At 41.7% G+C, this 24,920-nt stretch overlaps 7 protein-coding genes across 13 annotated transcripts; 2 read left to right on the forward strand and 5 right to left on the reverse strand.

Moving 5' to 3' along the window:
* Nucleotides 1–1,269: 1,269 nt before the first annotated feature.
* On the forward strand, nucleotides 1,270–4,255 carry LOC124314132. 2 transcript variants are annotated; one of them, XM_046779189.1, is made up of 8 exons: nucleotides 1,270–1,517; nucleotides 1,583–1,842; nucleotides 2,101–2,247; nucleotides 2,307–2,456; nucleotides 2,536–2,782; nucleotides 2,853–3,209; nucleotides 3,272–3,559; nucleotides 3,618–4,255. In XM_046779189.1, the coding sequence occupies exons 2-8, from the start codon at nucleotides 1,831–1,833 to the stop codon at nucleotides 3,677–3,679; spliced, it is 1,263 nt and encodes a 420-aa protein (XP_046635145.1). In that variant the 5' UTR covers nucleotides 1,270–1,517; nucleotides 1,583–1,830; the 3' UTR covers nucleotides 3,680–4,255. The 2 variants fall into 2 exon arrangements, with proteins under 2 accessions (XP_046635145.1, XP_046635146.1); XM_046779190.1 differs by having other exon boundaries at nucleotides 3,621–4,255.
* Nucleotides 4,156–6,456, reverse strand: LOC124314112 (collagen alpha-1(I) chain-like). The gene is made up of 5 exons (XM_046779157.1): nucleotides 6,308–6,456; nucleotides 5,916–5,991; nucleotides 5,669–5,850; nucleotides 4,831–5,603; nucleotides 4,156–4,774 (listed from the first exon to the last, which is right to left on the reverse strand). Exons 2-5 carry the CDS (start codon nucleotides 5,925–5,927, stop codon nucleotides 4,353–4,355), a joined length of 1,389 nt encoding a protein of 462 aa, XP_046635113.1. The 5' UTR covers nucleotides 5,928–5,991; nucleotides 6,308–6,456; the 3' UTR covers nucleotides 4,156–4,352.
* Nucleotides 6,457–7,144: 688 nt separating this feature from the next.
* On the reverse strand, nucleotides 7,145–9,632 carry LOC124314087. The gene is made up of 6 exons (XM_046779110.1): nucleotides 9,139–9,632; nucleotides 8,722–9,073; nucleotides 8,497–8,651; nucleotides 8,101–8,314; nucleotides 7,781–8,035; nucleotides 7,145–7,706 (listed from the first exon to the last, which is right to left on the reverse strand). The coding sequence occupies exons 1-6, from the start codon at nucleotides 9,274–9,276 to the stop codon at nucleotides 7,285–7,287; spliced, it is 1,536 nt and encodes a 511-aa protein (XP_046635066.1). The 5' UTR covers nucleotides 9,277–9,632; the 3' UTR covers nucleotides 7,145–7,284.
* Nucleotides 9,633–10,562: 930 nt separating this feature from the next.
* LOC124314099 (neurexin-4-like) lies at nucleotides 10,563–12,994 on the reverse strand. 4 transcript variants are annotated; one of them, XM_046779135.1, is made up of 7 exons: nucleotides 12,670–12,994; nucleotides 12,385–12,495; nucleotides 12,000–12,279; nucleotides 11,779–11,933; nucleotides 11,485–11,704; nucleotides 11,131–11,388; nucleotides 10,563–11,032 (listed from the first exon to the last, which is right to left on the reverse strand). In XM_046779135.1, exons 1-7 carry the CDS (start codon nucleotides 12,700–12,702, stop codon nucleotides 10,605–10,607), a joined length of 1,485 nt encoding a protein of 494 aa, XP_046635091.1. In that variant the 5' UTR covers nucleotides 12,703–12,994; the 3' UTR covers nucleotides 10,563–10,604. The 4 variants fall into 4 exon arrangements, with proteins under 4 accessions (XP_046635091.1, XP_046635090.1, XP_046635089.1 ...); XM_046779134.1 differs by having other exon boundaries at nucleotides 12,385–12,498; XM_046779133.1 differs by having other exon boundaries at nucleotides 12,000–12,273; nucleotides 12,385–12,507.
* A 1,812-nt stretch (nucleotides 12,995–14,806) lies between these two features.
* Nucleotides 14,807–17,367, reverse strand: LOC124314096. 3 transcript variants are annotated; one of them, XM_046779127.1, is made up of 8 exons: nucleotides 17,016–17,367; nucleotides 16,824–16,929; nucleotides 16,658–16,781; nucleotides 16,235–16,565; nucleotides 16,014–16,168; nucleotides 15,714–15,927; nucleotides 15,378–15,635; nucleotides 14,807–15,299 (listed from the first exon to the last, which is right to left on the reverse strand). In XM_046779127.1, exons 3-8 carry the CDS (start codon nucleotides 16,772–16,774, stop codon nucleotides 14,884–14,886), a joined length of 1,491 nt encoding a protein of 496 aa, XP_046635083.1. In that variant the 5' UTR covers nucleotides 16,775–16,781; nucleotides 16,824–16,929; nucleotides 17,016–17,367; the 3' UTR covers nucleotides 14,807–14,883. The 3 variants fall into 3 exon arrangements, with proteins under 3 accessions (XP_046635083.1, XP_046635084.1, XP_046635082.1); XM_046779128.1 differs by having other exon boundaries at nucleotides 16,994–17,367; XM_046779126.1 differs by lacking the exon at nucleotides 16,824–16,929 and having other exon boundaries at nucleotides 16,658–16,804; nucleotides 17,016–17,365.
* Nucleotides 17,368–18,339: 972 nt separating this feature from the next.
* On the forward strand, nucleotides 18,340–19,215 carry LOC124314271. The gene is made up of 3 exons (XM_046779432.1): nucleotides 18,340–18,448; nucleotides 18,515–18,771; nucleotides 18,856–19,215. Exons 2-3 carry the CDS (start codon nucleotides 18,527–18,529, stop codon nucleotides 19,112–19,114), a joined length of 504 nt encoding a protein of 167 aa, XP_046635388.1. The 5' UTR covers nucleotides 18,340–18,448; nucleotides 18,515–18,526; the 3' UTR covers nucleotides 19,115–19,215.
* A 1,078-nt stretch (nucleotides 19,216–20,293) lies between these two features.
* LOC124314097 (vesicular inhibitory amino acid transporter-like) lies at nucleotides 20,294–24,223 on the reverse strand. The gene is made up of 2 exons (XM_046779130.1): nucleotides 22,062–24,223; nucleotides 20,294–21,795 (listed from the first exon to the last, which is right to left on the reverse strand). Exons 1-2 carry the CDS (start codon nucleotides 23,157–23,159, stop codon nucleotides 21,385–21,387), a joined length of 1,509 nt encoding a protein of 502 aa, XP_046635086.1. The 5' UTR covers nucleotides 23,160–24,223; the 3' UTR covers nucleotides 20,294–21,384.
* Nucleotides 24,224–24,920: the final 697 nt, after the last annotated feature.

The following is a 24,920-nucleotide window of genomic DNA, read 5'->3' on the forward strand; positions in this document are numbered from 1 at the left end:
ACATATATTCGTACAAAGTCAATAATTACAGACTCAGACATAAATAGGTTATAGTTTCTGAAATTAAACTGGCCGGTATAGCTATTTGGGCATCAATTCTACACAAGATAATTCGCCGTTAATTGATTTTGATAATGAGTAAGGCAATGAATGCATGTATGCCGCTTTGCGCTTTCTCACCCTGGCCATATGGCTGTGTATTTCCCGTCGTCTTTTGTCGAAGCCGGTCGAAGCACTTGGAGCGTGGCCAAACCGAAGTAGCTCTTGCACAACGTCTCGCCATTGCTGATGGATGCTCTTTTATTCGAATGCTCCGGAGCGTTTAGAAAAAAAAGGCTCTTAAACAAAATAACCCCAAAAAATAAATCTTCTATTTTATTATTTTCTTTTTTAATTTGATAGAAAAAGAAATCATATTCCCAAGGACGACATTTTTATGTGTTTGACTCGCAATCAGAATTGATCGGAATAGATTTATTTTGTCGTCTATAACGCTAAATTATAAAAGAAGTGGGGGTCGTGATATGACGAGACCGGTGCTCATCATCATTAACCCACACCTGTTGAAATATTATATTTTTGGTTTGAAGCTGTGGGATGATGTGTATAATAGTACCAACCGTGTAGACATTTTAGTATCATATTAATACTTTTTCTTTTTTTTTAACATCAGTCGACGAGAAAAAAAGAGTAAAAAAGAAGAAGAAGCCAAAAAAAACGAACGATAACGACGTCTTCGTGACTACTTAGTCTCTTTGAAACGAACTTGTTTTTCTTTTTCTCTCTCGAATAATTTCAACTTTTCTGCTTTTTTTATTTTTTGCTGCTGCTTTTGTCAATGAGACAAACCGAGACAGAGCGTTCCGTGTACACACATTTAAACTCAACTGCCAACATACATATCAACAGCCAGTTCGGTAGTTAGTTAGGTTAGTAAGTAGTTAACTTTTAACCATGCTTTTAACAATGCACTGAGCTACTGACGTCGACTGTTTCGCGTCTACGGTTTCGCATTTTAGTAAGACCTCTAGCGCCTAAACTGCGAAACGGTCCCGAAAATTTTTGGGACCGTTTCGCACCACTGTTTCGCGTTTTAGGAGTTTCGCGTTCCGCCGTTTCGCTTCGCGTTTTAGTAACACCCTTTTGTATTGACGTAGGTGCGTCTGCATAGATCCGGCGTAGCCGGATTTTTCAAATTGACGCGCGGTGGCGCCTCCGTGCAGTCTGCTGCAGGCGACATGTATCCCTCCGCCAAATAGCTCTGCCTTCGTGATGTTGGTGTTGTAGTCTGCTAAAACAGATCTTCGTTCTTCGTTTCGTTAGTTCGTTACTTCGTTTGCCATCGACAATGATCTTGAATTTGTGTATAGTTGCTGATGAAGAAAGTATTTAAAGATGGACATAAATTGTGAATGTGTTACAGAGTCCTTGTTTATGACAAGTTTTGCAATCCAAGTTTGGTCTGAGTAAAGAATCATTGGTATCTTACCTATACAGCTGGAAACTATTAGTCATGAGTAAGTTTGACGAATAATTATTAAGCAACATACATAGCCAATCCAGATTATTTGTCTGTGTACAGGTGTTTTGTGACTTATTTGCTGAAGCTATATAACAATCCAGACGGGGCTAGCCAAGCAACAAGCCATATTGCAGCAATCATAACATCTTGACTCATTTCCTTCAGGAAATGCTTCACAAAATCAGTAAAGACTCCTGCTATTGACAGAAAGCAAAAGAAAAATAGCTGTAAATGGTCGTCCTGTGCTTATCAAACAAGTCATATTGCTAGTGTTCTTCATCTCCTTGTTTACTTCTTCACCAAATTTGATGCCACAGCAGGTACAGATAATGCTAAGATTGACACGTTTTATTTGTCTTTTCATGGGCATGTTTTACAGTACCTACTGCTTGTGTTTCTTAACCTTACAATAGAGATTGATAAAAACTAAGATGATCACAAGAAAATTAAAAAAAAAATAAATAAATCGAGTCTTAAATACCCAACAATTTATGGAAACGAAAATAGAATTAATGATCTTGGTCGAATTGATAATTTAACATGGCGATGCCTTCTTCTGGATATTTATTTTCTTTTAGCATTTCCCTATTATGGGTACTGCTTCCAATATCGCCCCGGGTTTACGTCGTAGTTCTTCTGCTAACATGACGGCTATGAAGTCCTCTGCAGTTCGCCAATCTGCGACGAGTCTTATGATCACTAAGACAACAGCCAAGATCGAACAAGTTATTTCTTTTAAATTTTCATTAATAAGCTTTCACTTAATCAATATCTTATGTTATAGACCAAGTATTGGAGAAAGATAAAAAAATATGCCATTACAAACTTTCCTCAATTGATGAATGCCGAAGAGCGTTTAGAAGACCGTAAAAATAATCTTTTCAAAGGGATTTTGATAGGAAATCAGCGAGTCGGAAACCCACCATGCCGAGAAGTTGTCAACGATAAGGGATGCACTGTTAACGCTGTAAATCTAATCTATTATTTTTTCTTTATTTAACTCTTAAATCTAGCGGTTGGTTGGTCCTTCCCGTTTGAAAACCTCGAACCCAACTCGGGCTGATACTGTATTGGCGAATTCTCGGACAACATCTGTTGCTCCAGATGTTACTGTTATCACCCCTCATTCGAGTTCCAACACGCTCGCGACTTTTCGAGCAAAGCCTGGTGCAGCTCACAGCTCTAGTTCACTTGTTAGCCAAGCTAAATCCCGTGCTGCTGTTCGAGCTTTAGCTACTCCTGCCAATGCCCATGCCCTTAGTATAAAAGATTAAAATAGTACTTGTTTTGTTATTTTTTACTTAATCTTGAATCCTCATTTTCAAACTAGGTCAGTGCCGCGACTGTAGTGTAGTTCTCACAAGAATTGACACGACCTTTGGATTAAAATCTTCTGCTCCGAGTGTCACTCTTCCTTTGAAATCCGCAGCTTGTGCGACATCTCGGGCCAAATCTACCACTTCTAACCTGACGCGCATCTCATCTGCTGTTGTCCCTCGCCTGGTTTCTCTCACCAAATCTGGTGCCGGTATAGTTTCAACCAATGCCGGATCGGGTTCTGTCGTTCGCGCAGCTTCTCAGATTACTGAATCCGAAACTGTTGGTTGTCTGAATGCTAAACCACTTGCTACACAGCTTAAAACCCGTGCTGCCGTTCGAACAGCCGCTTTGGCTACCGCAATTGCCAGTAAAAACTGTTAATCATTTTTGTTGTTTTTACTCTACCTTTCATTCTCAATTTTTAACTAGGTCAATGTCGCGATTGCAGTGTTGTTCTCAGACGAATTGACGCGACTTCTGAATTCAAATCGGCTGCTCCAAATGTCACTACTGCTACTCCTTTGGGTTCCGCATCCTGTGCAAAATCTCGGGCAAAGTCTGGTGGTCTTGATGTTGCCGTTACCTCGCCGACTTTGAGTTCCAACCCACGAGTGATTTCTCGAGCAAAGACTAGAGCAACTTACAGCAATACAAAGCAAAGCCCTAAAACTCGTGCTACCGCCCGAGCCACTTTTAGTGCTTCCGCAATGACCCCCAGTAAAAAGAAATATTCCATTTTGGTTTTTTCTACATATTAAATTTGTTAATTTTAAAGTAGGTCATTGTCGTGACTGTAGTGTTGTTTTGACGCGAATCCAAACCGCACAATCGGAGTAGTTTCTCAACGGTTTACAACATTGGTACGAAATTATTTTTTGATATTATTTACGTCTACTCTAAGAAGTTTTCAGTTTCTTCCCCACTTGTGCAACTATTTGTGCCGGGTACCTCTTTTTAGTTTTCATGAATTTGTCTTAGTATAGCTTCCTTCGTGTTTTTAGTTTATTTAAAATTTACTGTTCTTAATTTTAATGAAATTGACACTTAAATTGTCATCGTCAAAATTTCAAATCTTGCCCATTTTCTCGGACTCCCATTCGTTATCTGATACACAAGTTCTGATTATTTTTTAGTAGAAAATATTATTAGCGTGGAAGTTTGAATCGCCGTTGGTTTTAGTTGTAACAATTATTGAATTAAGTTGTTTAATCGTAATAAAAAAATTTAGACAACTAACTTTGAGAGCTTAATTTTTGATCATTATTATATCCCACACTTATTAAAGCTTTCGCCCCAAACACACACTTGCAGGATAAGATTAAATACTGTTTATTTCCACATTTCGTGCGAATCCTTTTTTGCAATGTACACAGAGAAAAGTGCAGAGATTTTCAATACATCGGTGTGTTATTACTTTATCGAAAGATTCTTAGCGAAAGTAGCTATTTTGCATCATTAAATAGGGTTGGTGCTAGAGTTTTCAGCCGAAATATTCAAATTGGAACAAATTTTACCAACTGAACCAAGTGTCCTTTGGAGCTTCTCTGTAGTAGGGTGCGCTGGGTGAGGCGGTTGTGTAGGCGGGAGTGGGGTAAGGAGCTTTCGTTGCCGGGGCGCCGGGAGGGCCAGCTGGGCCAACTGGGCCAGTAGCTCCGGGTTGGCCGGGTTTCCCTTCGGCTCCAGCTGGGCCGATTGATCCAATTGGCCCTTCAAGACCAGGAGTTCCAGGTTCTCCGGCAGGACCCACTTTACCTTCGGCTCCAGCTGGGCCGACGGGGCCAACTAATCCTTGTGGTCCAGGGCTGCCAGGGGTTCCAGCAAGGCCTTGTTCACCTTGGAGTCCTTGGATTCCTTGAGGTCCAGTTTCGCCAGGGGCACCAGCAGCGCCAGGATAACCATCCTTACCAGGTTTGCCTTGTTCACCTTGAGGACCTAAAACAGCAATTTTGTTAATGTTTCTTTCTTTCTTAATTTCTAAAACTACAAACCTTGAGCACCGGGAGCGCCGTCAAGTCCATCTTTGCCTGGAGCACCAACTGGACCAACAGCTCCATCTTTACCCGGAGCGCCGTCATTGCCTGGTGATCCAGCCAGTCCTTGAGGTCCAGCAGGGCCAGGTTGCGTGCTTGGGGCACCTGGAAGTCCGTCTTTTCCAGGAGCTCCGTTGTAACCAGGTTTACCAGCATCTCCCTTAGGTCCAGCAACGCCTGGATTACCCGGAGCACCGTCCTTGCCAGCGGGGCCTTGAAGTCCAGCAGGTCCAACGGGGCCGACTAATCCTTGTGGTCCAGGAGCGCCAGGTGCTCCATCTTTACCAGGATAACCAGGAGCACCAGGAGGGCCAGGGATTTTCGATGGCAGAGTGATTCCAGGTGCACCAGTGTCTCCTTTTGGTCCAACAGGTCCTGGGGCTCCGTTGTATCCATCTTTGCCTGGGGCTCCTGGAGCTCCTGGAGCTCCATCTGCGCCATTCAATCCAGCATCTCCCTTGGCTCCGGTTTCACCTGGAGATCCATTTGCCCCGGGAGCTCCATCTGCGCCAGATTCGCCTTTCAATCCTTGAGGTCCTTGGGCTCCATCAGCGCCAGGATTTCCTTGAGGTCCGGCCTCGCCAGTGGCGCCCTGTGCACCTGCATCTCCCTTGTCTCCTTTAGGACCAGCATAACCTTGTGGTCCAGGAGCACCAGGAGGCCCGGCAACGTACTTGGTTTCTCCAGCAGGTCCAGCCGGCCCAACAGCTCCTCTCAACCATGGAAGGTATCTAAATCATTGAACAATTATCGTGTGTGTACCAGTCAATTCGTCTATCGATCGAAGTGTCATTACTCAAGAAAGCGTTCCCATTGGTTTTTAATTTCTTCCAGGTCGCCGTTCTGTGAATTAAGCGGATTCATAGCGGCCCATTGATCGGCCGAAACGGAGGGAGCCGCTTGATTAGATTGCGGTCGCTTGTAGTGGTATTGTGGAGCAGCCACCGCCGCGGCAACGAGGCACGTCATTAAAACAGTCTACAAGACACAACAGGATATCGGTAAGTTTCCAATCGTCTGTATTGAGCATGGTTATAACTTACTACTGCCTTCATGGTTGACGAGTGGGAATAGTCCTTTCGATTGGGGGATTTCGATGGGTTTTTCAAACAACAAGTTCTGTAATAAAAAAGGATTTTTCGTATTACAAAACAGTAGTATAGGCGACTTATGCAGGTACTAACGATTTGTCAACAATTATTGACTCCACTATTATTAATTCAATTTGATTTTTTTTTCAATTGTTGATTTAAATTCGTTTGCCAATAGTGTGCGATAGTTTTAAGGGGAACTTTAAAGAAAATTAGAATTGGGCGAAACTTATAAAAAAAGAGCAAAACTTTTTTAATCTTTCGCAATTTTTAACTGAGGGAACTTTAAGGGGAAAATTTAAATTTTCAAGATGTGTTGTTGTTTCCTTTGCAAACTTCCTTACCTAGAACAAGCCGATGCTTCTTTTGTCGTTGCTCGATCAACGCTGATAAGAAACGTCCAAGCGCTCGCCTTTTAAGCTGTCGAGTGCTCCAGTGAAGGTGAAAGAAAATGAAAACTACCACCAATAACCTCACTATTCATACCAGTGAATCTGCTAATGCAAGGCCGGCATAAACAAATTTAGGTCCTGCTGCAGCAAAAGCCGAGCAGAGCAAACTTTCTTTCTCTTGTGGTCTCATAATTCTCTATTGTTGAAAATTCCTTGATGCTACACGGGCGACTCTCTCGTCCGTCTCCCTTCGCGGGCTTAAAATAAGGCCATTTTCAAGATCGCATAAGAAAATCTTGTCTCATTCGCCATATGCCAGTGCACCTGAAATATTGCTTATCGCAAAAAAGGGAAACAACAACTAACTCATAGGGTCTGCGTTGCGAAACCAGTAAAGAGTTGTTAACGATTACAAAAGGAAAGTGCCGGTACCTTTCAAATGGTAGGAGCCAGGGTATTTAGTGTTACATGAGGGGCGATGGAAAACGAAATAAAAACGCGCGTAAAACCTCTTGGGAAAAGGAAATGCTGAAATCGTAAAAAAAAATTTTGTTGCCGGCGACAGAAAATAGGTTCGTCATTTTATTGGCATATTGAGGCCAAGTTTGAAGTGGGCCTTTATTTTTGTGGGATATCTTATTTATTGATTTAAAATAAACTCGCTGGAAATAATTCGAAAGTGCAACGTGCATTTATTTATTTACGAGACTAGAAATTTTTTCTTTTTTTGCTTCGTCAAATTTCACGCTATAGGCCACTTGATTTAACTGGGTCGGTTCACCTGTTTAGTTTGAACTTGTTTGTATTGTTAACACAGATTACAGAACTGTTCGGTTTTTTAAAACCGATTTTCTTAGAGTTCGCTTAACAGTTGGTGAATGACAGCGAGTGTTTCATCACAAAAATTGAAAAACAATGTGCATCATACATTAAGATTGAAAAATGTCTTCTTCGAGCAACACGCCGATAAAATGAGCGCTATTCGTTGATCCTTGTTGAAGAGACACCTGAATTTCATCTCCGGGAAGTAACCTTACAGTGTATAAGATATGACAGTTATAAACCCTTCCTGCTTGAGTCACACAGTCCGCTTTTGGGACACTATTCACTTTCAGATAAAAATAAAAATTATCATATGAGTTTGCGGAAAAGCTTGAAAAGGCGAAGAAGTAAGTTCCGCTGCGAGGTGCAGTGAAAATTCCCGACGACAAGTTAAACGCATTTCCGCCGTTGAGTGTTTCCCAATCGAACGGCATTGCCTCGTTGAAAGTGCTGTAGGTTGTATTCCTTTCAACGTTAAAGTACACGGGTTCCGATTTAAGGTCAATATAACCGATCCACGTCTGGAGACCTGAGAAGTTTTTAAAATAATTAATTGGTCAAAATTCTATCGCCCGTGTAGGCGTATTGTAATTTTATTTTTACCGTCATCGCCAGGTAGTTTATTGAAATCGCAGTAAACCGTTTCAACTTTGTTAGTCGATCCTCTGATGGAATACAATCCGCTTAGGGTATAGCCGATCCGCCAAAGATCTTCGCACGATGCTGGCATTCCGTCGAGCACAACTTTTCCGTTGCACTCCATTCGACCAAGTTTGTGCTGTTTAACTGAGGTCGGTGCGATCGTCCGTCCGAAATTCAACTTTGTCAGTGGAAGCAAGTCCTTTTCTGTGATGACTCCTTTAGGAAAGAAATATGAACAGGTGAACAACTTTCGCCTGGCAAAATGGCTGATTTCAAGATACCTATGTCAGACAATTCCATGGCTAAATCGCTGTCGCAGTTGCACGAAAGGCTTTTATCAAGGCAAGATTTTTCCAAACCACACTGACAGGTATGATAATGGCTAGTTAAGTTGTTATTCTTGCCAGACCAGAAGTAACGCGGGTCACCATTTCGGTCATTCCACCAAGCGTAAGCGATTCCATTAAACTCAAATGCAGCATCGAAGCAATCGACCTAGTAACAGCATACCCATTATTGATAAATTCTTAAATTGTAGCACTTAACAATGAATGTTAAAAATTTCTCTTCCTATTGCATAATCATATCTGAAAAAATTTATCCTTAGTAGACTACCAGTCAAATATTTTGCTGAAATTAATGTGAATGCAACAGAGCTGGGGGAGTTAGCATGTTACCTCGATTGACTGCTGGCATTCGTTGGAAACTTCTGCTAGCATTGTTATTTGTCTGAGCGTAGCGTTGTACTTAATTTGTCGGGAATAGCATCCAGGATCGAAACAGTGGCCAGTATCAATTGCATCCTCGCTGTCGTGTAATACGGACGATGAGCCTAGATTAACCAAAATATTTTTTTAAACGAAGATAAAACTTCGTCTGCTATCTTTTTTTTTTAAATTTACCTGTGGTCATGTTGCAATAGACGTAAATAGGTTCGTCTCCCATACCATGGCCGTCAGGATCAATAAAATACATTCCCGATTCTAGTGAAGGATCTGCTGTAAGAGCTTCCAAACAAGTCTTGGGTGTTTGATACTGCTTTCTGACTGGCAGTAGACTATAGCCTACTTTTTCTCTATTATAATCCAATGGTATTTTGTTTTCGTATTTCTTATCAGAAGACATCTTGCACTCCTTCAATAAGAATGCCTGCTCTGCAACTTTTGTTTCCAATAGTTCTACCTTCGTTTTCAGTTTGACAACTTCCAATTCCATTTTCCTCTCGAAATGTTTGAATTTGGCCCAGAAATGTTCCTGTTAACAAGTTGGCATATCGATATAACGATAAAAGTAAACGAATTCATTAAGAATATTCATACCTGGAACTCACGAAAACTTTCCGAGTGACCAAGGCTTTGCTCATTTTCTTTTGTGGCAGATGGGACAATTGTGAAAATGACCAAGAACAACAGTCCGAGTCCAGCTGCGACGAAGGACGATCTCTGTCGTCGAACCATATTTTGAAAGTAGGCTAATAGATCTCTAGAGGAGAAATGTTGGAAAATGCACGAGTTCTCTTTTTTTTTAAATTTTATTGTTGGCGAGAGATACCCGAGCACACACGTACGTACACTATACTCTCACTCAAAGCTTCTGCACTCGTGTGTTGATAAGATATCTCAGAAAACTATTTACCCTGCTGGCTGTCTTATCGCTACGGATCCATTGATCTTCCTTTTTTATTGCTGATAAAAATTTATAATACTTGTTTTTTTTATGCATCAACTAGAAACGCACGAACGTTTTCTGATTTTCGCCGCTTGGCTACTACCCACGAACCATGACTATTGTATGGTCTAGTTTGGGTTGACTGAGACAGCCTTTGTGTTTTTACTGCGAGGGCCGGGTATAGATTTTCGAATGACATAAGAGGAAGGACACACAAAAAAGGGGGCGGAATCTACCTTGTGGCAAGCGATACGTAAGAATGGAACCCAATTTTGTTTAATTTGTCAAGATCCCTATAACAACGCTCACGGAGCCATGACTGAATTTTGTCCTTAGACTTGATCAACCCAAGGCCATACCATCGCTTAGACAACAAGTAAATTCAAACTTTAAAAAATGGAAACATTTTTTACCGCGAAACGTGTTAACGTGAAATGGTTCCGCTCAGATGTTGTTGAAAGTGTTACGTAATATAAAAAGGGATTCGCTTCATATATCTCCCAATTCCCAATCTCCTATGCGCCATTTCACGCAAGCTAACTTAGAGTATAAATTATCCTGAAGGCGTGGGAAAAGCACGGACAAAAGACGTTTATCGGTTTATTGATGATTACTATTAACCGTTTTTTTACTAACAAGAAGATTTTTTTTTCCAACAATGTCCATGACACAAAAAGAAAACGCGCTGAAGATTTTGCGCAATCATCATGGTCATCGCATCATCTTTTTCATCCAAAATTTAAAGAAAGGGAAACCCCAAAACTCAATAGTGAACGAAAAGATAACCTTTCGGCAAGTTTATAAGATTAACAATTTGTTTTTTATCGTCATTTGTTGGTTGTCTTGACGCTTGAACTCTCTCAATCTTTGTATTCGTATTTTCTTAAGGTACAAGTTAATGAATATAAAACGGAAATGTTTGATAGGGGCGGGGGGGGGGGGGGGAGCACCGACATCTTTCGCTTCCATAAAAAAAACATGTAAAAGAATAGATACTTTCCAAGATACTCTCACAACCAATGGCATTTAAAGGGATTTTATCAGAATCTCTTTTAAGACCAAGAGGATTATTTGAATAACATTGGTTATTTAAAATACAGCATAATCATGAATGAAATTAAGACGAGAAAATATCTTCTGAAAGTAAAAATCCAGTGAAGTAGGCATTATCTATTGACCCCTCCTTCACAGAAACATGAACTCTATCTCCTGGTTTTAATTTCAATGTGTATGGGATATTGCAATGCCAATCAGAAGCGCCGAAAGAAGTCTTCTCACAAGAGGCAATAGCTGCATCATTCAATCGAAGAGAAAGCAATGGGGAACCGTAATAATTTACGAAGATTGACAAGTAGAACACGTATGTCCCATTGCGAGAAGCAGTGAAGACTCCTGATTTCAAGTTGAATGCATTTCCTACATTATTGATTTCTTTTTCGAATGGTAGTAGCCGGCCATTGCCACTGTTATATCTAGTTTCTCTTTGAACGTTGAAGTAAACATTTTCTGATTTAACATCGGTGTATCCAACCCACGTTTGAAATCCTTCAAGTTAAATTAGACAAAAAAAAAATCTGTAAGTTATATTTGAATTACGAAAATCTCTTTCGGCTATTGGGAACGCAAAACGTTAAATTATGTACCTTGATTGTCAGGTTCCTTGCTGAAGTCACAGTAAACTGTTTCAACTTTGTTGGAAGACGATCCTTTGATGGAATACAATCCGCTCAGGGTATATCCGATCCGCCAAAGATCTTGACAAGAGGAAGGCATCCCGTTGAGTACAACTTTTCCGCTACACTCGAACCGACCGAGCGTGTGACGGTTGACCGATGCTGGGGCAACAGTCCGTCCGAAATTCAATTTAGTCACGGGTAACAAGTCTTTGTCCGTTAAAGTTCCTGAATTAAAAGAAAAACTTTAACTGACTTAAGCACTCTTTAAACTCACTAAACCTTGTTTTAAAAAAGTTAGCTGAATGAACAAAATAATTGTACCAATATCTGATGACTTGATGGCCAAATCGCTGTCACAGTTGCATGAAAGACTTTTGTCTTTACAAGTTCCATCCAGTCCACACTGGCAAGTGTGGTATCGGCCATCGCCACTTATATTTTGATTGTTCCCAGACCAAAAATAATGTGGATCTCCTTTACGGTCGTTCCACCAAGCGTAATGAATGCCGTTAAATTCGAAAGCGGCATTGAAACAGTCGATCTACAATAGCCCACCAGGTACTACTATTAATTCAATTTATTTTTAACACTTGGAAAAGGATTCGTGACTTATACTTGAATGGATTGTTGGCACACTTCTGAGAGTTCACTAAGCACCGTCATTTGTCTTAGCGTAGCGTTGTACTTAATTGGTCGGGAATAGCATCCAGGATCGAAACAGTGGTCGATATCGATTGCATCCTCGTTGTCATGGAGCACTGATGTTGATCCTGGATGTATAAGAGATATTTTATTAACGTATGAATGTTTGCTTAATGCAGCTGAAGCTGAATTACCTGTGGTCATATTGCAGTACACGTAAATGGGGCCGTCTCCACTTCCTTGACCATCGGGATCGATCCAAAACATTCCAGATTCCAATGTAGGGTCCGCTGTGAGAGCCTCCAAGCAAGTCTTGTGATCTCCAACGCTATTTCTGATCCCTGGAGCATGTCCGGTGATACTATTGCGATGTTGAATACGCGAACAAGTGTTACACTTCCGCAAAAGATCCTGTTGCTCGCGAGTCTCTGCATCTAACTGCGCTACTTTCTGTTTTAGATTACCTAACTCAGACTCCACCATAATAACAATAAAATTACATAATTTCAATTTAATTTTCCTTATGCTATGTATTTTTATTTATGGAAACAAGAACACAGTTTTGCTTTAACTGTTTACCTCCATGTAAAGTTCTAATATGACTAGGCACGCTACGGCGCAGGCTAGTATATGCAGAAATTTCATCTGGCAACATTGAACTTCAGTAGACGGGCGTTGCGTTGTTTTCCGCTGCTGAAAATTTTAATTAATTTCATTAGTAGTGGTAAAGAATGCGACATTTCTAAGAAAAAAATTCTTTGGCCTTCATCTAACCTTCTAACCCCCTTATTGTCGTTGGCGGTAAAGAAATATGGAACTAAATGTTAAAAACTTTTAGGAATAAAGCTACATAGCTATTTATACCTCGTTTTCCTTGAGACGGGTTGAGGTTGTCATCTTCACCGGAAAACTATGCTGCCCAAGTGGACTTATTTGATGGCCCAGTTTTGATGGTGTAATGAGTATCCAACTGATGTACACCTTGACGAGACACTTCTCCTAAATTATTTTTCACTGGATTCGTCTAGTTTTCACACAACACAGAACAGTAACGTATAGAGTCTACGTACACTTTAGACACAATCAAAATGAACGATGAAAATCGAGTGTGTTTTTAGCTACTCTCTGAGACAGTGTATCAACGTAACTGTGTAACTAAGAAACGTTTTGCCCCAAAGGCCAAAGCCCTTTAAGCAAAAAGAGAAAGAAGGGAGAAGGGGTAACACAAGGGATTCAAAATTCAATTGACATCTATGAGAGGGAAAACAGACTATATTTTTATGAATTATCTATTAGGCGGGAACACTGGTCAACAAAAAAAAAAAGTAAAACAAAAAATTAACAACTGCTCAAGGATGAGTTAGCCTATTGGAAAGAAACGATGGTACTCTTTTTCAGAGCATACTAGAACGCCAATAATGTATAACTAGAGACTCACTACATAACAGAAAGAGGAAAGAATTATTTTACTTTTATCTTGATCGTGGTAGGGAGGGATCAGTGTAACTTGTTGACACTAGTTATGCTAAAATAATCGCAATCCGTTCAGCGGATATCGAGCGCTTGCGATTCAACCGTTTCGATCGTTTTTGAGCGGTTTGAATTTAGGGGGAAGGGGGGTTCGATTTTGAATTTCTATCGATACCTTAATCCTTAAACGTGGCAGAAGATTAGTAACGTCTGCTTTCGCTTTTTTCAAGTTTCACAAAAGAGACGGAGTTCATGGCGGTTCATGATTTTAAAAAAAAGGGACGCGAACTATCACTTTTATGGAAACCGATGGAAACTTAGGCCGTGACTGCACGAAAAACAGCAACAAACATAATTACTAATACTTGGTCGTTCGTGTCAACTTTGGTCGCGTCTCTTTATAGATATCCTTACACTCTTATAGACCTCAATGCACACTCCATGCTGTTTAGCAGGTAACTATAAAACATACCTACTAACTACTAAGAGTACAAATATAATGATTGTATGGGAGTTCATTAAATAGAAGAGTCTAAACCTGTTTCAAATTTGTGAAATGTTAGCTTAGTTAACATGTAAGCCCCCTGTTGATGCATGGCAGTTAGTTTGCACAGCATGTAACCTTTTCCTTTTTGCAGATTTGAGGCCTGAGCCAGCAATCGTAACCACAAGATATTAAAGTTTTGCTTGTGCTGGTCCTGCCATGAGCAACAATCTCAGTCGCAATCGCTTGGGTAAAGTTTTTCATTATTACTTTTATGAACTTGTGAGTGTGACCTGCTAGATATTTTAATGATGATATGCATGACTTTCATAAATGTGAGTGTGTTATTACAGTGAAACCTTCAATTCTTCTGTTTATTAACAATTAGGGTTTAACCACTGTCTCATTTCATTTTCAAATTTGCCTAAAGTAATTGCCTTACTTTTCGTTTCTGTATATATATTTTTTGTAACCAATTTTTTATTTAGATAAACAGCATCCCGTTTGATAGGAGAAATACATCTCGGTCGTCTTGTGGATCTCTTCTTCCATTTTCTTGAAATCTCCCCGGATTCACGAGGAAGCGGGATGCCTTTTTCCTATCCGTTGGATTCAACCAGTATACGGATGGAGCACTTGTGGAAGCCTGGCTGTATTTCCCAGGCTTAAAAGTAAGAAAAATTTTATTTCTATTCTTCCGTTTTGGGTATTTGGTTGCGTTAGTTATACTAAATCGTGATATCGTACGGAGTACGATTATTCCTGAGCTATGCTTTTGATTGGAACTGTTTTCTCTTGTCGTTTTTGTTGATTCAGTTAGGGTTAATTATCTACCTCATTTATAGAACGAATGCAGATCAGGCCTGTTTTTGTTTTTTTGTTTCACACTCTGTGGGTAACCAATCAAAACCAAAGAATATTTTAACTTTACACACTTTAAGCAAAGTGCAATATGATAAAAAATTTTTGACCAAGAGGAACTGCCGCCACACCGGCATCTCCTCTTTGTGACAGTCAATTTTAACTGAATTTGAACAGTAAATGATATGATAAAATGGAAAATGTTTTATTGATCATAAGGTTGTTAAAGCGCTTAATAGGGTTTCCGTTTTGATTCCACGAATTTAAGATTGGAAAATATCTTCCGCAATCAGCCAACCGGTAAAAACCGCACTATTTGTTGATCCTGTTTGGAGAAACAACTGAACTCGATCCCCTGAACTTAGTTTCGTGGTGAATGGAATATTGCAATTTGTTGCGACGTAGGGGGAGTAGCAGTTGGCCATATTCTCATCATTCAACTGAAGGTTGAAATAGAGAGGGTTGCCATTTTCTGGGAAGCCGGAGAAAGCAAAAAAGTACGTTCCGTTGCGAGGTGCTGTAAAAACACCCGTCGACATGTTAAAAGCATCGCCGACATTCAATGATTCCTTCTCGAAGGAAAGGATTGTGTTTAAAGTAGAGAATGATGTGGTCCTCCCAACGGTGAAGTACACAGGCACTGATACAATGTTATTGGATCCAATCCGAGTCTCAAGATCTAAAAATTTTAATAAATAGATGTAAGTCGAAAAGGTTAACAACATCTCTAATCTGAAATAGACGATGTTTACTGCACCTTGATCGCCAGGCAGTTTGCTGAAGTCACAGTAAACTGTTTCAACTTTGCTAGAAGACGATCCTTTGATGGAATACAATCCGCTCAGGGTATATCCGATCCGCCAAAGATCTTGACAAGAGGAAGGCATTCCATTGAGTACAACTTTTCCGCTACACTCTAACCGACCGAGAGTGTGACGGTTCGTAGAAGTGGGTGCTATAGTTCGTCCAAATTGCAATGCTGTCACTGGCAACAATTCCTTGTCCATTAGAGTTCCTGTATTGCGCAAAATGTGTTGGCATGAATCCTAGAAGCCTATGACGTAACGTATTAAAGAATAATTTTATTTCGTACCGACATCTGATAACTCGATGGCCAAATCGCTGTCGCAATTGCACGAAAGGCTTTTGTCTTTACAATTTCCGTCTAATCCGCATTGACAAGTATGGTAACGACCGCTTGCATTGTTATTGTTTCCTGCCCAAAAATACCGTGATTCACCATTGCGGTCGGTCCACCAAGCGTAAGGAATGCCGTTGAACTCGAAAGCGGCATCATAGCAATCAACCTACAATAACAGCGCAATGTTGAAACAGTTATTAGACCTAACGTGAATGCGTGTTCATTTTTAGATCAGTAAATCTTCTCACATACTTTAATGGATTGCTGGCACACATTCGAGAGTTCACTAAGCATAGTAATCTGTCTTAGCGTAGCGTTGTACTTGATCTGTCTAGAATAACATCCGGGATCGAAACAGTGGCCGACTTCAATTGCATCCTCGCTATCGTGAAGCACTGATGTTGATCCTATTTACACAAGACGTTGAAAGAATTTTAAATCTGATTATCTGAAAGTCAATTTGAAACATTTACCGGTAGTCATGTTGCAATACACGTAAATGGGGTCGTCTCCTCTTCCTTGGCCGTCCGGATCGATGAAATACATTCCCGATTCCAACGACGGATCAGACGTACGAGCTTCCAAGCAAGTCTTGGGTTCTAGAATTGTCTTTTTGCTGCTCCGTTCCATGATTTCGACATTCGTTGTAGGAATAGTGCTATCGTCCTGTCGATCTTTATAGCTTTGCAACAGGACATCCTGGCCCTGAACTTTTGTCTCCAACAGCGCAATCTTCTCTTTTAGTTTGCCCACTTCAGATTCCATCATGATTTCGAAATTTTTAAACTTCGTTTTGAGCTCTTCCTGTAATGTAGAAATAATTAAACATTTAAGACAAATGGGAACTTAATTGAATATTAAAATAGAAGTCTAGTTTGATTTCTTTTTTAAAAAACCTGAATTTCATGAAGTTCTTGAATGCGATCCCCACCTATTACCAAAGCACCATTCGCTCTAGCTTCGATACTGACTGCATTAACAATCGTTAGGAGTGCCAGTAGGGCAAGGGCCATCAAATTTCGTTGGCCCATCTCTTATGCCTCCTGTAAAGTACAGAAAATTGTTTATTTGACATACATGTGATTATTGTTTATGGCACGATAAACTTCCGGCATTTTCAAGTCGTTCCGGGTTCACACACCTAATGACACAAAGACAAAATTAAGACCTAAAAATTACAAATTTCATAGTGACAAATTTTGATTTGCATGGATAAGCAAGACGAATATTACGAATTATAGGTCTTTGTACTACCTTTTGATTCAAAATAGTCTTGCTGATTACAGTGCGAGAGGTGAAACAGGACACAGTGGACACCACACCTACTTTGTTCAATATTGCGAAGACTATCTAAAGAACCTTGCAGAGAAAGTGACGCTTGGGGATTTACGATGCCCGGAGCTAAAGGCACACAGTATATAGGAGTTAGGTCCTACTGGAACGAAGTTGCCCAGTTCACTGAGACACGCAAAACACAAACCACACTGGCCAGTCTTACTTTGTAAATATTTTTGCGGTTAACTTATCTATCCGGTGATAGCGTTAGCTCTTCGAATTCTCGATAACAACAGGCAGAATGAACGTCGAAAACGTTGCTGGTTTGAAGAGTTGGGTAACCGATGAGTCAGGGTCTTTTTTGTTTTTTTACAAAGTTGCAATAGGCAACAGATGGTGCGTCCAAATCGGCTGGCATTTGTTAAGTTGCTACAGCAAATGTGTTACAAGGACAAACCTTGGAGAATTGCGAACAAGTTTTTTAAATACTTTTTAAAAATTAACTGGTCCCTCCGGGTCATTCGTCAAAGTAGTACTTTGTAATTTTTAAAATAAGAAACTTGTCATATATTTTTGTTTCGTGCACCTGTTCCAAAATTAGCGAAGCACTATACACGCCAAAAAGCGGATGCGTTTCTTCACAGTGTGGCCTTGCAGAATGCCAAAAAATGCGCGTGCATACTAAACGCATGGAAATGTTAATAAATAAGTGCTCAGCAGTAAAACAATAAAAGAAACTAATACTTTGACAAACCCACATGAATTAGTCTATATTAGAAGTTATTAGGAAACCATACAACACTTTTGTTCGATTTCGGTAGCATTAATTGAAATCTTTTTCATCTCTAAACAAAATATTTTAAAAAAATGCGCAATAGTACTGCAACGCACATGTTGATTTCTGAAAAAATATAAAATGTAGGAACATGTTCTTTTAAGTATATAAGTAAGTTACACCCTCATGGGACGGTTGAAGAATAAAAGAAATGTAGCTAGCTTTTTTTGTTATAGGTAGTCCACATAAAATACGCGTATTTATTCCCACCGAGTTCAATCCGGTTCAATCAACAGGGACCCATGTCCCATGGTAAACTACACAGGTGCCGTTAATGTTTCCGTACCCAATGCCTTTTCAAAAAGATTAGACGAAACCTACATGATCTACAAAGTCCTTGACCATGAAAATGGATTGGTTTTTCCACCTCATTTCCAAAAAGACCATGATTTATTCGACCAATGAAATGACCTGACGCTTGGCACGTCTGCACTATACCCTTTAAACTGTAAGCGCTGCAGAAATTTGTCGCACTACAACTATTTAAAGAGCGTCTTAACCTAAAGACATTCAGTGCAACAACAGATCTCCTCCTCTCAGCATCTCTTTTAGCTTTGTTAGTAAAACGAGTTATAAGGTAAATTAGAATTAATTATTACATTTTTTACAATCATTTAAAAGTGCGTTTTCCTAAAATTTTTAGTGAATATCTGAAATGCTGAACAAATCAACAGCGATCTTCTTAGTTGTATTGATTGGTTCGTTGACGACGGCAGTCGCCGGACACCGGAAATATCTAGAGCGCAAATTGGCCGGCATTCATCATCACCTGCTGGGTTCTAGGGGAGAAAGATGTCCACCAGGAATGAAACTTGTCTTTAGCACTAGCTCCCCAAGTTTATTGGCAGGAAACTTTGCAGCCAGGTGTGAACGCTCCGACATTGCTTCCCCATTAACCTCGTAAGTTTAATCAGATATTACGATCTGCCGTACAGCACCGAATGTCGATGTACAAAACTGTAATGATTAATTTACGATTCACAGGTCTAACACCTTGATTCAGTCAAGCACAGCCTTCGATGCGCCAAAATTCCAGCAGTCTAGCGCAACATTGCAGCCCAGCGAAATTTTCAGGCCGTTTCCATTTTTACCGGGTGCTGCCTTTGGCCATCAGTTGATGGGCTTGAATAGAGCCGCTTTGCCCAGTGGGTTTTTACAGAAAGAGCGAGCATTGCACAAGACTTTGGGTTCAAAACTAAATCGACACTCTATGAAGCACATTTTCCATAAATCTAAATTTTAACAAGTGATGAATTCATGGACTGCGAGATAATACTAAGTGCACATGTTGGAAATAAGGAACTGCTCGAAAGGGGAAAAAAATACAGAAAAGTGTAACGACCAGCGTATTATTATGGACTTTATTTTTTCGCCAAAAATCAACTCCCGTTATGATTTAAAAATAGTGTTGTCACGCTTCATTGCTATTCCAAATGCGAAACGCTAAAGCCGTTATAGGTGCTCTGAACGGCTTGATTATAGGGAAACTAAAGCGGGGCAAGAAACTTAATATTTATGGACTCGATGTAAATTGTCAATCGTGTGACCAATACCGTACACAAATTAGGATGCGGTGGTTTTCGCCATTGACAGTGGTGACTTTTAACCACATTTTCCTGGTACATTCTCACGGTAAACTGCCATTTGCGGTCAAATTTGATCAAGCCAATTTTCCTGTTATACTAATATTCCGGACAACTTGTTTTGCATTCAACACTATTCTCACGATAGGTTTTTTTTGGAGGGGGCTTGTGAAATAATTTTATTGAGCAAACAAGATTGCTCTTTTAGCGCTTTCTTGTGGTTTTTTATTTTTTAAATCAGTTCAGAAAACATTTTACTGCTGTCTGAATGAACATTTATTGTTTGGTTGAGTCTATTTCCAACATATCGATATTGGCTTGAAATGTCGATCTGACAACCCAATAGGTCAATAACATATGCGAAGTAAAGGAAAGCGGACAATAAACTACTAACACGGGCATGTGAGCGATTGACACCCAACAGTTATCAAAACATCAATAATGTTTTGACACATTTTCCGTGTTGCAAATTGTCAGTTGCGGACGGAATTCGTATAAATCAAGTTCCTTCGCTTCTTTCCTGGTTATTCATCATAGAGAACATTTCCGTTAAGCTATTAAAAATAGAAATTCTGTTGAACTCATTTTCGAGTTGCGACTTGCGAGTTACCGCAAACCAGCGGAAGAGTCACCGGAAACGTTGTCCTCCGGTAGCACAAGATGGCGTTTCTAGTCCAATTCCGGTTCGTATTACACAAAAATTGATTGGTGCCCTTTCTAATAGACTGGCGGGTGTCCGAGATCCGGTTACCCTAGAGACCGGATCTATTCATTAGTGCACCAAGACTATATAGTAAAGAACCTCTTTGTTCATATGAAAATCAAATGATATAGTTGCGTACATTCAAACTAACGTGTATATTTTGACGTTGATGACAAACAACTACACAACTTGTTAGCGATTCCATATTACTCGATAGGTTGTACAAGTCTGGAAGACATCCGATTGATATGGTATTAGGAGGATAATGTAGAATTAAAAAGGGGCAGGAACAAAACATCTCAAAGCGCACAAATTGGAAGACATTTGGAAAGTTAGAGCTCATCGCCTCATAGCGATTTGATATGCTGTGAGTTTGAAATCTTTGTCGACAGTTTTCTTACAACCGGTTAGACTTGATTAGTTAACTGTGATGGCCGACGACTAAAAGAAGAAGATTATACAGAGAAAACGGAGAGAGATAAAAAGAGAGATCGCGACAGTTTGTCTGGAAGACGTTGGATTCTTATCTCATTCAAAAAAACATTATTAATTTTCTTTTTCAGTACAAAATGCTAATGGAATTTTTAATTTGAAATGCCGAAATCATCAACTATTCGAACGCACTCTTTCTGTCAACGGGGGCAGAACACGTGAAGCGGAATGGGGACATATCTCGCCGACCTTATCACACAAAGTATTTTTTATTTTATTTTATTTTTGTAGTTGGAACTGATATGACGACCGCATTAGAAAAGATATTGGCCTGAATAATAACAAATACGAGGATAAAAAAGAGGTTTAAACAATCAAAGGAATGGGGTTCAACATTTAGCCGTGTGGCCCGTCAACATTTGTCAATGAAGTAAAATGTTTTTGTCGATTTTAGCTTTTTTCATTACAGGAGAAACAAAATGAAATGAACTGAATCCCCTAGTATTTAATTGAAGGTAACTCTTGAGTTTGGAAGACTTGGTTACGATATATCCTTTTTCAGTTTGCAAAATAAAACATCAAAGCGACACACACGTTTTTTTTTTCTCTCTTATCGATGGAAGTGAAACCTATTCAACTATTCATGACTAAAAGGTAACTCTATGTCTAAAACACATTATTTCTTGGAAGACTTGGGTTCACATGTTCATTTGGTTTGTTTGTTTAGCTTGGAAGACAATGGATGAACACAACTCAGAGCTCTCTAACTGCTGCTGCCGTTGTTGTTTTTTCAAGTTAAAAGGGCAAGCCGATTTGGAATTCCTTGACCAGGGCCCGGAACGAGTAGTAGATGCCAATGACGCCGAAGAGGACGCCCAGGAAGATGACGAAGCAATCGTAGGCGACGGTGCCCCAATCCAAAGTGGGTCCCTTCAATTTGAGGTGGAAATAGCACGGCCAGATGAAGGAGAGCATGGTGCCCGTGAAGCTGCCGATGAAGCCCATCAGGATGGCGAAATGCGGGATGGAAATGGCCATGACGACCGTGAAGACGACGAGGGCGACGCGCAGGGCCAAGCCCCAGACTTTCAGCTCGCCGTCGAGCGACCACATGCGAGGAAAAGTCGTTTCTGGCCGTCCTTTGAAGAAGGCTCTCTCCAGCAGATCCAGTGCGGCGTAATAAGGCAGAGGGTACGACAGCAACGCCTGCATTGCAACACACACAACCGGGCCAGTATGAATAGAATCCAATCAAGAGATTACTCAAAGTCAAAGTTGTCCCAGCAGACAGCTGTGCTGCAGCCCTATAGCGACTTTACTGTCTGTCTCGATTCATTTTCAATTTGAATTGGGCCGGAATCCGGCTGGATCCCATCAGTCGAAACTCTTAATTATATATTTTTTTCTTCAATTAATTAGCAATCCTATTAATACATCCTTAGACGTGACAAAAATGATGTGGATAGGCTCACCTTGGCGACAAGAATGAAGTTGACGACGCCCTTGAAGCCTTGCGTGGGCAGATTGTTGGTGATGACTTCCTCGGTTTCGGCGTGCCAGGTGAGGAATCCGACGTAGCCGAAGAGCGATTTGAAGACGGCGGCGGCTATGTGACTCCAGTTGAGCATGCAGTGGAACTTTGTTGGGTCGCTCATGTTGCCCTCGAGAGCCGGCAGGAAGATTTGCGACGTGTAGCTGAAGACGATGATGCCCAGGGAAATGGGGAACGTGAAGATGTTGATGCGCAGGGAGACTTCGGACCATCCCCAGGTGGCGGCCTGCAGGAGGCAGTAGCCCATGATCATGACGTTGATGACCACGTGAGCCATCGTGCACCAGAAGCTGAGCGTCGAGACGTGGTGCAGGTTCTTGAGGAAGGAGCACGGCAGCAGGAGGATCCCGCAAATCATCATCCAGGATCGGGTGTCGATGGCGCCGTCCGGGAAGGTGCCCACCATCAGATCGCCGCACAGGACCACGTAGAGGATGCAGGTCATGAGCAGCTCGATCATCTGGGCCGTGTTGACGATCCTGGCGCCCACCCGCCGGCCGAAGCATTCCTCGGCGATGGAGACGTAAGTGTCGCGCACCCGCACCAGCTGGCCCTCCTCGTTGGTGACGTAGAGGCAGTCGACCAGGATCTTGCCCGTGTAGCAGCAGATGTAGGCCACGCCGATCATGGCCGTGATGGCCCAGTAGCCGCCGTGCAGGACGGCGTACGGCAGCGAGACGACGAACATGCCCTGGATGGCGTTGGTCACGTTCCATCCGGCCTGCCACTCGGAGATCTTGTGCCTGGAGCTGCCGAATTCGCCTCCGCCGCAGCTCTCGTCATCGTCGCCGATCGAGTCGACCCGCTGGAAATTGCCCTCCGCTCCGTTGTTCTGCAGAGTCGACAGCTCCGTGTCGTTGGGCTTCCGCCCGAATTTGGCAAAGTGGAGCTGCTCATCCGGCTGGCTGTTGAGGCAAGAATCCGGCAGAGCCGATCGCACTGATGTCCAGGCGGCTCCTAAAGACGCTCCGATGGGCGGAACGGCCATATTTAACCGGCTGAAGAATTGCGAGGCCATTTTTCCCTTCCACCCGTCGTCTTCTTCTTCTTCCCGCCCGCTTTCACGTTCCCCCTCCCACCCACTCCCGCTACGTCTCTCTATACGTTTCTCCTCTCTCTCTCTCTCTTTCTTTCTCTCCCGCTCGGTGCTGATGCTCGCCCTGGATGGATGGATCGATGCAACGCAATCTTTCCCCCTTTTTTTCCTTCTTTTCTAGGATCGACTATTCCAAATGCAATTGCAATGGAGAGCACATACACGCACACACACACACAAAGCCAAAACGGTCCAGCAGCACCACTGGCCGGCCAACAGACCACACCAACTCTTGAGAATTGCACAATCTTCCGATTTGTCGTTGCTGTGTAACGCGTATATGTGCTCTCCGATGGAATGAAATTGGTTCGGGACAATTTAAAAAGGAATGCGAGAATTACAGAGAGAAATAGAGAGAGAGAGAGTGACTCGAAAAGAGACGGGCAGCTGGGAGACCCAAAGAGAGGGGTGGGAGATGGTGCGACGTGTGTGACGGGGGTTGAGTCAAATCAAAGTGAAACTGACGTCAAGAACATGATGCGGCCGCTTGTGGCTAGAGCAAACCCTACACTGCGCGATGAGGCTCTCGTCCGACTTCCGGCCCGTGTAACCGATATTGAGCGGTCCGTGCCCTCTCGAGATCTCCCCCCACGTCAGCTCCTATTCCGGCTTGCCAGGACTGGCTGCTTTCGCGGGACTCCCGACAGCACGGACATGCGCAGCAGCAGACGGATGCTGTGCAGCCGGTCCGATAGAGTTTCGAGGAGCTCAGGAGCAGCACAGACGAGTTGCTGATTGTTTGTTTTTCTTCTTCTTCTTCTTCTTCGGCTCCTTGTGTGTGTATATAAGGAGAACGGCTCCTTACGTTTATCCATGTCTCTATACATTTCCCCCCCTCCATCCACCTCCTTTCGTCTCTCTCCATCTTCTTCTGCTGCCGCTAGCAGAAGGGGCGGCTAGGCTATAACATGAGCGGGATTGATTGGCTCAGCGGCGTATATAAGGAGCAGAGGGGGGGAGGGAGGAAAAGGATCTTCGATCGGTTCCCGAATCTCTCGGGTGAGGAAGAACGACAAAGGGATGGAGGAAAGAGAAGCTTGTTCACCCAAGAAAGGGGGGAGAAAGGCAAAGAAAAACAAACTAAAGAAAAAGGAAGGAAACGGGAGAAAATGGAAAATCTATGCTGCTGCTGCTGCTGCTGCTGCTGCTGGTTGAAGAAGAAGAGGAAGCAGAAGAGAGTGGTTCCGACTTTGATAAGGCTCAACAAAAGCTTGTTTTGCGCTTTCCCCCCCTCTTCTTTTGATATGTGCGACAGTCGAGCACCAGAGTCTGTTTATTCATCATCAAACCGACGACGAGTGAGTGCGTGAAAATGAGAAGGAAACGACCATCAAGATTACGCCAGTGCCTTTTGTTGATTCGCCCTATTGAAACTTTGGTCTATACATGTTTTTGCGGATTCAAACCCTCCACACACGGGATACATGTAGCCCTTTCAGGGCGAAACAGATTTTTGATTATTATTTATACATGCTTCCTCCAAGTGTTAACATCGCCATCAATCCATCAGATTCACGTATTACACATATAACAGCATCATTGGGGTCTATTTGGATTTGGGCTTTCTGATCCGCCTGAAAATTTATCGTGGCATCAGTAATGACGACCCTGGCAAATGAGCTCTTGTTCTACTTTGAAGTATTATCGACCTAGTGCCGATTTTCTAGCCGAATGTTTGTTTAT

The sequence above is a fragment of the Daphnia pulicaria genome, chromosome 10, assembly GCF_021234035.1.
Source record: "Daphnia pulicaria isolate SC F1-1A chromosome 10, SC_F0-13Bv2, whole genome shotgun sequence".
NCBI classification, from domain to species: domain Eukaryota; kingdom Metazoa; phylum Arthropoda; class Branchiopoda; order Diplostraca; family Daphniidae; genus Daphnia; species Daphnia pulicaria.